This window comes from Tinamus guttatus, unplaced genomic scaffold (genome assembly GCF_059628265.1).
Source record: "Tinamus guttatus ecotype Peru unplaced genomic scaffold, ASM5962826v1 Tinamus_guttatus_pri_ptg000287l, whole genome shotgun sequence".
NCBI classification, from domain to species: Eukaryota; Metazoa; Chordata; class Aves; order Tinamiformes; family Tinamidae; genus Tinamus; species Tinamus guttatus.
Window position 1 is genome coordinate 2803947 of NW_028288821.1, and position 13735 is coordinate 2817681.

A 13735-nucleotide genomic window follows, 5' to 3' on the forward strand; every position below is an offset into this window, starting at 1 on the left:
AAGCATCTTCCAGAAGCTGGAACTGGGAATATTTGAAGCAGCATGCCTCAAAATTATTTTCTTCTTTCCCTTTTTAACTGAAGAGCAGGGCATTTTGCGAGCCCTGCCAAGGCCCCGTGACAGCAGCTCACAGAGCTTCTCACTTGGCAGCAACTTGCACACCGTCACTGCCCTGGAACACGCTGTCAGTCTGAAACCCCTGTCCACAGTGGGAAAATCTGACAAGAAACAAGAGCCAGAAGCTTTCGGAGCTGACAAGGAGAATACTTGAGCAGCTCTTTCAAGGCATCAGCACTGTCAGCACTCTTACAATTAAATATGAGGATAATCCCCCTTCCTGACACCACAGCCCTGCTCTCCCTTGCAGGGAGTCTAGGAAACTGAGCTTCCTCCCATCAGTTCCCTTAGCACTTTTACAAGAGTCCAAAATAGACTGAATCAAGGCAGGAGAACCAACAGATGACCCCAGCCAGTGCCTTGAGTCAAGTGGAGCTGAAACATATTCCTCAATAAACTGACCTGGAGCCAAACTTGGGTTGGAAAATGATGGTCAGTCGAAGCAGGGGTCAAGATATGATGTTCTCTGTGTCCCAAAGGAAAGGAACAAACATTGGCCCAGTGGCAGGGCTTAGACACCAGGACAAAGCCTCAGGTGCCATGCAGAGACTGAGGGACCATCATGAGCCCATCTGGCAAGTGGCAGGTCCAGATATCGTCTGCCACCTCTTCCTTTCTGGTTGCTCTCCTGAGACTGACACTTCACACTAATTTGGTTGAGTCTCAGCCATCCACACACATTGAATATCCAAGGTCAAGGAGTTTGCACAGATGGGAACTCATTGCTGATTGCATCGTCAGCTGCCCCCTCACCTGTCCCCCTGAATCTCCCAGAGCATTAAGAGATGGTGCAGAGATGTCACTGGTGAGAATGGTAGAAACACAGCTGTGCTTTTTTCCTACTATGATCTCCTGCAGGTCTCAGTGGTTTAACAGATTTGACCTCACCCCCCACCAGCATTTTGACAACTCCCAGATGCTCAGACACGTGCACACAGGGAGCTGGAGGCAGGAGTGAACAGCAGCACGACCAGATGAAGCAGGTAGCACCCGTTGTGCCACGTGGCACTGTGATTTATGACAGATTTGCTACTATTACTGAGGGCTGAAGTAAGCACTATCAGTAACAGACTCACAGCAGTCTGCCGACTTCCACTACAGCAAAAAGTCACAGGCTGTGACTCACTGTTGACTTCTCACATCCAAGCTCACGTGTAGCTTGAATTATAGCAGCAGAAAGTGCATGGTATATTCATAAACACTCATCCCAGGGCCCCACAGACGGCCACATATCCTGCTAAATCTTATTTTACTCCACTGCCACCATGCACATCTCCCCGTGATGCTGCCAGGCAGGTAATGGGGTGGCTGCATGGACTTCCACTAGCTTAAGCTGGGTGCTAGTTAGGTTTGCACACATGGATAAATGTGAGTAGCTCATCAGAGCAGGCTGCTGTGCTCAGTTTGCCTAAAGCCAGTGCTGGTTGGTTGGTGGAACATGGGTGGCATGTGTCTTTTGAGGCAAGAGGCTCCAAATCCCTCTGCAAGCTGGTGAGGAGCCTGAGCTCCAGCTGCAAGAGCCTGTCCATTGTACCAGCTCCCTCCGCGCAGAGATTGCTTCTGCAGCCAGAACCACAAACATGGGGGTACGTTTCCCTTAAGTAAAACTGTTCCTAAATATCAACTTCCCTTGTCTATTCCTCGGAAAGGAGGGCAGAAAGCTCAGACTCCTCGTGATCCTGCATCTGCTTCTTGTTGCCCATGGAAATGAATGCAATGGCACCATGCTGCCCTGCTGCACGTTGTGCACCCCAAGAAGAGTATCCAGGTGGAGATGCATTTCCTACCATAACTACAATGTCAGCAGCACCAGGGGCTCACCACTTTATCATGCATTATTTTTTAAATCCACAAGTCCTGGAGTGGAGTGATTGCCTCAGAAGTCTGCTGTCATTTTCTAGGTATGCTTCAGTTCTCCCCTTGGTGCAGCAAAATAAACATAAGAATGTGACCTGATGAGGCTGAGAAGCAGGAAAGCCTTTGAAAAGACTCGTTCACTGATTATTTTTGACAATCCCATAATTTTTCATTCAATTCCCTCATTTTACAGGCTGCATTATGAGCCTGTGTAAGCTGAGCTCGCCAGAAGTCCCTTTTCCAAAGCACACGCTAGCTCCCGGGCACTGGGGTTTCAGCCTGCATGGGGCATGAAGTCCTTGGCTCCTTGTGGCCTGTATCACCCCTGTCCATCATGCTGCAAAGCCAGGGCTGCAGCCAGCAGAGCACGGCTCAGGGCACACATGGCCAGCGATATCTCGAAGCAGTTATCCAGAGAACAGAGGTCTCATCTGCCTTATTGGGGAAGATACAGATGAGTAAAGCCAGGGACACAGCATCCAAAACGATGGCATGTGTCAATCCATACCCACTGCCTTTTCCCTCTCCTGTTTTACTGCTTCCTAGTTTACAGTGCAGCAGAGCATAGCTCTGAACAAAACCATTAGTGAGCAAGAGGATGTCAGTTTGGATGAATGACAGGAAGGAAGGGGAACCAGGAGGACATAGGAGTGTCATGGACAAGCTAGAGGAAATAGTGCAAAGCTGACAGCCAGACGGATTCTGCCCCTGGCTAAAGGTAAGTACCTAAGATTAGAAGAAATGTTTTTTTTTTTGCATGGGAAAGGCAAGGAGCACTAATGCTGCTGTCAATTATAGCTACTGATTTATGGTACTCTGGGATGATGTGACCACATTGTTGTGATCTAGCTATACATAGCTGTATTTGATAAGGAAAAAATGTCAAACAGACACTCTTTGCAAAGCAGGCTATCCTGTATCTAGCCTTTGGTGGGTTTCCAAAGACACATCCAGCAAATTTCTAAAGGTTCCCAAAGACACATCCTGTGTGACACAGCCATGACAAGGGCTATTTCCATCTGAATCCCCAGTACATTTTTGTCTCTAAATGAGAAGATGTCTCTAAATGAGAGGGGTTTATTTGCAGAGTGAACAGTTTCTGTGAAGCCAAGGGGCAGGAGGGCAGCCTTTCCGCTCAGCTCGCTCCCACACTCCTGGTGAGCTGGGGAGCCTCACCATGACTAAACCCATGCGAGAGCACAACAAAGCCTTGAGGGCTTTAAATTGTCAAATGTTTGAGGTTGGGACTCCTAGGAAAGGTTCTCCCTTGGAAAGGGTTGCTCCTAGGTGTTTCGCTTGGATAGCTTGGAGCCCAGCACTGAGCTGTGCTCCTTCAGCTTCAGCAGAACCAGCTCCAGCAGCATGGGGTGACTGCAGGGGTGGCAGCAAAGTGGCACATTGTCCTCTCCAGCCCAATCTCTCCAGCTCCAGGCCTCCCATGCCAGTGCTGTCTCCAAAAGGTCTGGTGTGGCTGCACTTTTTTCTGCATCATCCATTGCACTTCCAAGTATCATCCCCTGCCCTTTTGCACTGACTTAGGTTGCAAAGGTAACGAGTGGATCCCCACCTGCTGGGATCACCAAGCGCTACGGACTCTGCCCTGCATCCCCTGAATTCGCTCGTCTGCCCTTTTTCTTCCTGGTACTTCTCACTTCCTGCCACATTCCCAAAATCCTTCTCCAGGTCTGGTGTTGGGCTTGTAGCCGCGTGCGCACAAGTTTACTGGCTCACACGCTGAGGATTTATAAGCATCTCTGCATCTCTTTCCATTGCTGGGCACTGATTAGGACATTGCTTCTCTACCCAGTTGCCAATTCTCATGAAATCTGTAGGCAAGTAACACTGCTGAGAAGTCCAGCTCGCTGTCAAGTGTGGCTGAAATTGGACAACAGGGCCCAAAGACATTTGGGGGAGAGGGTGGGAAGTAAGGAGCAGACAGGCAGATGGACCAGCAGACGGCACCATTACATAAGGCTTCTTTTCCTAAGCGTAAAGCTAAAACCGCGTTCACGTTGCAGCTGCTGCTCCTGTTGAGGGTGCGGGAATCAGTGTCACACTGTGAATAAATCTATATTTGGGGTGATGATGCTCCAAGTAGGAAGAGCCCTCTGACTTAATGTGCTGGAATGGATACGTTCAGCTGAGGCTCAGAGCACGTTCAAGCTCAGTGAGGATGGAGAACGGCTTGCGCACACATACTATAAACTCCCACGGGAGCCACTTGGACTAGGATGGAGTCCCGCTTTATAGTAGCAAGGAAACTCTACAATAACAGAGCGAAAGGTTGAAGCACCAGCAGTGTTAAGAGCAATTCTGAGCTCACTTGGCCTTAGCGCATGCTATAATTTAGGAACTGCAGCTGATCTGTTGAGTCTTTCCCTACTGAATAGAAACTACTGAGAAAAGCCAGGACACCTGGAAGTGCTGGAGAAAGAGCCCAAACACCTCAAACTTCTGGAAAAGCCAACTCGGGGCTAAGCCGCAATGCAGAACATGCGGCTTTATCTGCAGTAAAGGCCTAAGATGGCCTTTCAATATTAATTCAACATTATTATATTAACACCACAGTGCTATAAAACCCCTGAGGAAGCTGTCTGGACTGATGCAAGCAATCGCACGAATTTATCATGCTAATCAATGCGCCTCCCCTCCTCCAGCCATGACCCTTCTAATACGGATGTGTCCTCAGCGGAGGAGCCCTGGGGACAGCAGCAGCGAGGGACACTGTGGATCACCAATGAGTTTGGTGGCAAGGCGAGGAAGGTGTGCTTGCTGGGGTCTATCTGAAGCCATTCCTTTGGTGGAACAGGAACACTCAGCGCACAGCTGTGCCCTTTCCTTGCTGCTGCCACATCCCAGCATCCCGGGCTGCAGTTGCCCCATGGTGTGGGAGGAAATGTCACCATGGATGGGGACGCAGACAAGCCCCCATACACATGCGCATACCCCAGCGTGCCACAGCACCCGCGAGCCATCCCTCCTTACCTTTGTCTCTTTGATCTTGACAGCGATGACTTGCTTGCGCTGACGGATGATCTCCATGAGCTCATCGCACTCCTCCATCAGCTTGGCCTCGTGCATGGCTGTATTCACCTAACCAGGAAGAGCAGAAGGTGACGCTGGTGACACTGTTAGAAGGTAACTTGCTTGACTTCAAGCCTGGCAGCTCTAGGGGCTCTTGCAGCTCAGCCTGAGTGGCAAGCAATGGCTTTCCCTTGCTAAGTTCCTGCGGTCCTCCAGACTGAGCTCTAGGTCTGCTGGGCTGCCCAGGAGGACACAGCAGGGCTGCAAAGACCATAGTCAGCCAGTGATTCATCATGACAAAGTCTCAGCGAAAGGGCTACAGGCCAGCTGGGCTAGCATTGCCACCCTGCCTCTGCTCCAACTGCTTGCTCCACCTCAGTGCAATGCAGGGTCCTGGAGAGGGAAGGTCTTTGCTTTCCCAGCCCTGCAGGATGCTCTTGGCAGGATTCAAGGCACACTAGCATCTCGGATGGGGCTTTCCATGCATAGCAAGCTGGGCAGCCCAGTCATGGCACTTTTCTCTTGGTCTGGAGACAAGAGCCATGGGACAACTCTCTGTTGGGGCAAGGGCTCATGTCAGGAGGCCACTCACCCAGACATGTCACTTGGATGGGACAGAAAGTGATGCACAAGACTCACCCAACCTTTTTCATGGAGTCCATCTGACCACCTCCACCTCCAGCTACCCTTTATTTCACTTGCTTTTGCCCCACCACTTGGAAGAGAACAACAGTTGATGCTCTGACTCTTTGGGAGGCCCTGTTTGAGGACACCTTCCACAGATAACTATCTTCCAAAAAAGTACCAGATGCTGCTGACAGCACCCGCTGCTCTGAAAAGCCCGATTACTTTATAGCAGAAACGTTTGGCAATAAGTGAAGCCCAAACATAGCATCTGGGTCTTTAAGCTTTCACCAGCTCGAGGCAAATTGCTTACCAGGTTTGCAGATTGCTTCCTAAACTGGCACAGCATCCCTTAATGGTTTTTGCTATGGATTCACAATGAGGAGGTCCTGGTGATCAAACCCACAACCTCTTCCTTGCACCATTCCCTTCCAACTGTGGTTTCCAGTGGCACAAGATGCAGAGCTCCAGGAGGACCCATACCAGAAGGAGGACGGAGTGAACATCAAATAGTTCTCCCATAATCATATCTATTCATCTTCCAGACTGCCAGTAATATTTCCCTCCTCCTAACCTCATGCCCAGCATTTATGCTTTGGTGACAAGGAAATGTGGCCAGCTACACAGCACAACTGGTCCTTCCTCCAGCCTTGCCTTCCAGAATCACAGCATGGACAGGAAGGACTTGAGCTGGAAGAAGAGGAGGCCTCGTGTAGATCTGGTCATTTGCTTGGGAAGTCCAAGGGGGAACTGAATACAACACAACCAGTCTGGCAGGAGCTTCCCAAAGGTCACCTTCAGGCCCAAGCAGCTATCGCAAACTGTCTCAGACATGCTCTGGCCTCTGTCTCCCTGGGGAAGCATGGTTTTGCCATGGTTTTGAGGACAGACCATGCTGCATGGTGACCCCCACCACAACAACAGCTGCTTCTGTTCAGGGACGAGGAGCTCTGCATGCCCTGGCCACCTCGTCCCAGGCTTTACACAGCTTTGGAAGGGAAAGGAGGGGTTGGAGGCCAATCCAGGGTTAAATGGAGATTCATAAAGATCTTTTTTTAAAGCTGCTCAGCAGATTATGTAACGCTGAAGGGGGGAGACAGCTGATGGAGGTCTGCAAAGATAACTTCACTGAGAAAAAATAGTGGATAATCTCAAGAATCTGCTGTAAGGCAGAGGAGGAGCAAAACTGGGGGTCCTTTAGCAAGCATCATGCTACCCCTTCAACCTGTCTTGTTGTGCAAAACTTCTGGGCTCTGAGTTAAATTAAATCTAAATCAGAAACCTTACCCAGAGCAAGGAATTTCAGCTCTGCCAGCGTTCACGCTCTGGCGCAGAGCTCACATGGGGATAGAGCACAGTCTGAAGCCCTGTCACTTCTCCAGCGCATGGCTGAAACCGCTGAGCATGCAAAGCCTACAACCAACTCTAAATATAAATCCCCGAGATGACCAACTTCCACAGACTGAAGGCGCTGACATACCCAGATATGACCCTCCTCCATCCCTAGCAGGGCCTTGGACTCATTGTATGACCTATAAAAACTGAAGTCTAAAAGTTATAAAAACTAGTGAGCATCACCAGGGTTCTTCAAGGGACATTCTGCCTCCTTCTCCCAACATCGCCTGCAAAACAGCTGCTTGCTCTCTATTGCCCCATATTCACTTTCAATCTGCCAAAATTATTCTTGGCCCCAGAGCTCCAATCCCTTTCTAAGAGACAGAGGGTGAAGATGAAGAGGCAGCTCCCCAGTACAGAAGCGACTCCATGTGCTTCACTGTAGAAGACTTGACACAAGGCAGACGCATGCTGCATCACTGCTGCTAGCTTTGTGCACAAGGCATGAAAATAGGTAGCCCGTTAATAAGAAACTAATTACCAGAACTTCTCTCCATGTATCACTTCAGTGGACAAAGCTGCAAATTAACTCACTATTAAATGCTAGGTGCTTTGAAACAACACTGAGGTATTAACTGCCTTCTTCCTCTCCAACAGTTTTCACGATTGCTTATTCCTATGAACTCCCAGCTCTGGCGCTACAGCCAAGAGACAGCGTCAATCTGCTGGCAAACATTTCCCTTGGAAATGCAAACAAGAGATGCCTGACTGCACACTGTGAGCACCAGGAGTTTCATAGATCGAGTGGTCAAAGCAGCAGGGTCATCTGAGTCCCTTTCTTCCATGGGATTAAAGGCGATCCTCTCCCTTCCTCTGATGCGTTCCTGTAATCCCCCATACAAAGCCTCTCCCGCTTGCTGCTGGCTTAAGTCTGAGCGCTGTTCTGCTACAGAAAGCAGATGCTGGAGCAGGAGAGATTGCAATCTCAGTCCTTCTGAGAGCAGGAAGGATGCAGGGAGGCCAACTGTATACTTTGGAGGAGGAAGGAAAGAGAGGGGACGAAGGGAAGAACAGCAGAGCACTGCAACTCAAGCAAGATGTAGACAAAAATGAGTCAATTTAGCTGACAGAGGAATTAAAAAGAGCACCACCTGCAAGCACAGCACAGGTTGCTGGAGGGAAGAGCAAAATAACTCTCTGCCTGTGTGTATGGTGGACAGGACAGAGAGACACTGGTTTAGACTATAGCAAGAGAGATTCAAATTGAATTTTGGTCCAAAGAAACCTCCTGGCACAAAGCAGTGGGAAGTACCCAATCTCCTGGGAAAAGCACAATGTCTCTGTCAAACATTTAGGATTGGGTGTGACAGATATCTGTCATGAGTGCGACAATGTGCCTTGAGCACCAACATGGAGTGATCTCGTCCAGCCCTCGCCTGTGACTCTGTTTCAAGGGTCACTTCATATAGCATTGGAAAGGCTCCCAGAAGAGCAGGATTAGAGAGGTTCTCCCCAGGGGTCATGACATGGCTATGATCAAATTAAATAGTAAAATACCACCCAATTACACAGGAAAATGGGAAGACATGGCTGGAGGCAATAGCTGGAAGCCTCTCCTTTTACAATAAAGATCTGAGGAACACACTTGTGGTAACTGGTAGGAAAATTAGGGACATGTCAACTGCTTAGGAGGAAACAGAGACTCAAGGGAATCTTGATTTTGCTAACAGGCTTAGTCTCCTCATCATTTTTTTGGGTGCCTTGTAATATAAAGGATGTCTTTCCCCAAAGGACCAGACTCTTCCCAACAACCTGAAGCAGAGAGATCCCACTGCAAAAGCTTCTGCAGGTGCTCAGGCAGATGCATTTTTGACTTTAATTATGTGACCTCCATGGGAGCATGTGAGACTCCCAAGTTCAGGCGGGCAGGAGGATGCACGGGACCTGCTCCACAAACAGTCCCTTCATATCTTCATGGGGGAACTTCTCCCTCATTCCTTCCAGCTTCCAATGAGTTTTCTTTATTGCTGAAGCCTAACTTGCCTCCCTAACAGCTTCCACTGGCGCACCAAAGAAAGAGGACCTTAAGGGAACACCTCAGAAGATCTAGCCTGAAGGCCATTACAGGAGGGACAACTCTATTCCTACCTTCTCTAAGAGCATAGTGCTCCGCTTCATGGGGCAGGTGGACTTTGTGCACAGTGTCACCCCAGACTTCAACAAAAAGCACCCTCCTAAACGTGTGCTGTGTGGGGAGCATGGAGCTCTAGCAGGTCTGGAGCATTGGTTCACAGTATTGGCAGAACCATTTGCCGGAGGGAATAGGACATCTCAGAGCAAGGCCAAGCCCTGCTTGTCCTTTCCCTCCCATCCTGATCCACCCCAGCAGCCAATATATCCCTTCCCAATGCTTCCCAGTCACACTGCTTCCTCCTTTCTCCTCCAGCATCTCCAGGGATTTGGGGTATCATCAACGTGTTGGTGTTGGTGATCCCCTCCACTCCCATCATTGCTCCTGGGGCAGTCTACACAGAAGGGATGTGGGAGCTCTCCCACACACCTCTCCACCACGATGTGGCACATCTACTCCCATTACAATCCCTTGGCCATCTTCTGACGCCATGACCCATAATCCCTTCATGATAGAGAGAACTCACTGGAAGGTGTTAGGCAATTCTGGAGTTTCCCCGTGCTCCAAGACCTTCTCCATCACACCCAAGACCTTTCCCCAGAAAGCATCGCTCTCACCAACCTCCACTTGCTGGCAGATCTGTATCAGCTTGGCCATCTGATTTTCCAGCTCGCTGTTACGTTTAACCAGGTTGGTGAGATTCGTCTCCAGGGTTTGCTGCGAGTACAGAAATGGAAGGGAGAGAGAGAAAAAAAAAAGGCATTAAGGACAGAAAGTGCAAAACCAGCAAAATCAGAAGGCTATAACGAATTGGTCACCAACAAATGGGACCATTTGTCATCAAACACATTGCCCAAGGGAATAAAAACATTGAAACCATTGGGCAAAGGCCTTTGGGCTTCTTGGAAGCTTTTTCTTCGCATGCCTGTGGGTGCCAGTGTGGAGACCTAGTGTCTAGAAGAACAAGGCACCAGGTTGGGCATCTCCCTAACACTTGTGTTGTCCTCTGGTTTGGCCCATTGATGACCTAGGGTGGGCAGTGAAACGCAAGGGAATGGGGGAGTCTTTGGACTCTACAGTCTTGCCGTGGAGATCAACAGCCAGAGGAGAAGAGGGTAGGTGTCTGCCCACTCTTCTGCTTGGACCCTTGCTTTCTTGGGCTCTCTGTTCTGGAGATACCTGGGGAAGCTGCAAAGGTTTTGTGGCTGCAGGAAAGCTGCAGATCTCCCGATTTTCCTGGAAAACTTTATGGGCACTAGGAACAAATATCGATAGCATTTAATTTTCTCAAGCTATAAAGTCTCAAACACACGTTTCCTCCTATTACTCCTACAAACCCAGAATTTCTCCTGTTGATGGGTGCTTTCCAGACACTCAAGGCTAGGAAAACAGCAGTGTTTGGCCATTCTCTTCCGACACATCCCACCTTTTTATACCAGTAGAAAAAGCTATTCTGTTTTAATCTCCAGCCAGGAAGTCTGCCTGATAGCAATGAATAGCTTCTATTTTCCATGCCTTCTCTCCCCTCCTCATCCTCTACTGGCCATGGAGATAAAAGGCTCCTGGGAGAAGGTTGTGGTCTCAGTGCCAAAATGTGTGCAGGAAAAAGACGCAACCCTCCTCTATGAAATGTGAAGCACAAGGAGAGGGGAAAAAGACAACCGAGTGCATGCAAAGCATTTTTGGGGACCTCCTTCCTAAGGGGAAGGAGAGGGGCATCCAACTGAGTAGAGGGAAAGGAGGCTTGTGCCCAATTTGCAGTCCCTAGTAGGTTGCAGCATGGAGCCTGGGACCCTCTGTGAAGTAGAGCAGCTCGCGAGCCACTTCCTGGCGCTGCCTCTTATGCTAAATGCCCATTTATGCAATATTGATGGGGGTGAAGGCGATGAAGCAGAGCTTGGAGCAGCTCAGAAAGATTTTGGTATCTGTGGACACACAGTGGACTTGTATTTGCTGGTATCAATAATTCAAGCGACACTACCTTTCCATTAAAATGCAAGATTCCACTAAGAGGAAATGTTTTAGGACAAAGCGCTTGCTACCTGTTGCAACGCTTGTCATGGAAATGATATCCCATTAATATTTTAAGCTTCGGGGCTAAAAGAGCATCCCTGTGGTGTCTTCTGTGGACTTGGGCAGCCCAAGAAACTCCCAGAGCTTTCATTAAACTGTAAGCACTTTGCACACCCGCACTGCTAACCGTTCTTGCCACTGACTTTGCTTCCAGCTCAGGGTTATTAAACACAATCTGACGAAAGCATCGAACATTTAACGTGCTAATTATCTTCCTCATCGCGACTGAAGCTGCAGCTTTGAAATCGCAGCGGAGCTGCTTTCATGTTCATGGAAGGCAGAAGGGGGAGGGAGAGGGCACGAGCGCTGAGCTGCGCTCTTTGAAGCACAGAGGTCCACAGATGCTCTGATGGGGAAAGCGAGGGTCACCCCTGGATGATCCTAGCAGAAGGCATGCAAGGAAGTCACTTGGATTTGCTTTACTGCAAGCCTGACTTTCCACGTTTTTCTGTGTGCAAAGGCAGCCAAAACTGGAGAGTGTTTACATGCAATAATTCTTTTAAGGCTTCTTTTTTTTTAATGTTGTTGCTCTTACTCATTTATAATTGCTTTATACAAAGGGCGCACATCCCCCGTGCCTCCTCCACCCACAGTGCAAACGCATAACACATGGGTACGTATAAACAGGCATGCACACGGAGACCCCCAAATCCAAACAAGCTGTGCATCTGCGAGCTGGTACCCACAGCATCCTCCTGCCCTGTCTGTCACGGGCATCTCGGGCCGCCTTTTCCAGGCACAACGCCATGGGTGAGGAGTTGAAGCTCCTGGGGAGCAGGAGCTTGGGACTATCCGCACAATGCTGGGAAAGCCACCTCGATGCCCATGCTCCAAGCCAAGATGCTAGCATGACTAATGCACTCATCATTGCTGGGAGCTGCACATCCCTCTGAGAGTTTAGAATGAACTCTCACCCCTCAGAAAAGTGGCTTACAAACACAACTCTGGGGAAAATACAGTAAGCCAGTTATTTGCCTTTCCTTAATTTTAAGAAGCCACCCCTGCTGCCACCTATCATGTTCATGCACCTCTCCCTTTGCCAGACCAATTGGAAGCTACTCTGAATCTATTTCTCAGGGTCAAGTCACCAGGAGTGTTGCAGGGAGGGATGCATCTGTCTGCTTGCTCCTGTGGCATTTGGCCCTCAAGTAAACTCCCCTAGTCCTCATGCTGGTGCACTGGGGTTCCTTACCCTGCCCCTTCTAAAAGCTGCCAGAGGAGAGAGGAGGAGAAAGATGAAGGCAGCTCTGGGCATACTGCAAACCCCATGTGCTCTGAAGGGGAGTGAGCTGGCAAGGAAGACTCTGAAATCAGAGCTCCGAGACACCGCATTTCAAAGCAGGCTGCATTAGCATATACTGCAACTAATGCCTGCTTCCAGATTCCAGTTTAGGGGAAAAAGAAGAAAGGAGAAAAAAAAAAAAAAACAACCCACAACTCAATAAACAGGGATAAATGAATGCAAAAAAAGCAGCTCTGTTTGTTGTGCCACCAGCTAATTAGCACATATTGGATTTGAGCTTTATTAGCTTTTTCCCAGCATCTTCTTTTGGGCTGAGTTAATCGACGTTGCTTGAACTCATCCCACTAGAGCTGATTAGGGAGAGCAAACTCCTCTCCTGCCTCACCTCCCTAAAGACAGCAAAACCCTCTCGGGTTGTAAGGCAATTCCTCTCTGCCCCAACTGGCCATGCGTTTTGCACAGGGATCCAGCACTCGGCAGGACCTCACTGCAAACACGGCAGCTTCCCAGCAGCTCGGGTGTTTAATTAACTGATGGCCTAATGAGAGCAGATGGGCTCGGGTGGAAGTTTACTTAAGTACTGAAACAGCAGTGCGTTATTTATTCCTCTTTCCCATGTCAGCTCGGCAGAAGGGACTCGCTCCCAGCTTGCTTGCAGCTGCGGTAGACTCTGCTATGGTCCAAGGTGCCCTGGCCACCTGCTCCATTTTCTTCAACGCAAGATTTCTACGTCCGTGAGATGTGGGTATCTGCAAGCCAGTCCAGTCAAGATCCTCAGGCACAATAGCCTCCTATTTTTTCCCCTCACTTATTCCTCTTGCACACATCCGTACTATAAACCAACACACGGAGCTTCCAGGACATATCAGACATGGGGCTCCTTAATATGAAAGCCTCCTTTGCAGCAGCAAGGATGCAGTGATGAGATGAGGCTTGTTGATCCTTCCCAGGAAATTCCATTCCCCCCGCTGCAGCACTCAAGCTCTGTTTTTTTGGCAGGTTGGAGGCGGGAGGGGAGAGGTAGCAAAAGGGAGGGAATGGAAACTGCAGAAGACATTGCTCGCAAGGCAAATTATAATGATCACGTTCAATTTCCACAGATGTGGTTCATGACCACTGGCAGCTGGAAAATCTTGCAATTGCAACGAACAGGCCCTTAAAATTAAGGACATGCTGTATTTTTGCTCATGCAGGCTTGCAATGCTGTCAACTCACAACAGTGGCAGGACAGATTAACACTTTGACGAGTAAGAGCCAGGGAAAGTCATATATGGCTGCCTCTGTCCTGTAAACCTGCTAGGAAACCTTGTCTCTCTCTTGGTTTATAAGAG

The 13735-nt window shown here is 49.2% G+C and overlaps 1 protein-coding gene across 1 annotated transcript in view; it reads right to left on the reverse strand.

Annotated features, from left to right (window-relative positions):
- The window catches only part of MID2 (midline 2), a 60769-nt gene that overhangs the window by 15997 nt on the left and 31037 nt on the right, over positions 1-13735 (reverse strand). Inside the window, exons 2-3 of the mRNA XM_088527474.1 lie at positions 9710-9805; positions 4960-5067 (exon numbers count right to left, since the gene is read on the reverse strand). Coding sequence (XP_088383600.1) covers positions 4960-5067; positions 9710-9805 — 204 coding nt within the window. The remainder of the gene's footprint in view (positions 1-4959; positions 5068-9709; positions 9806-13735) is intronic.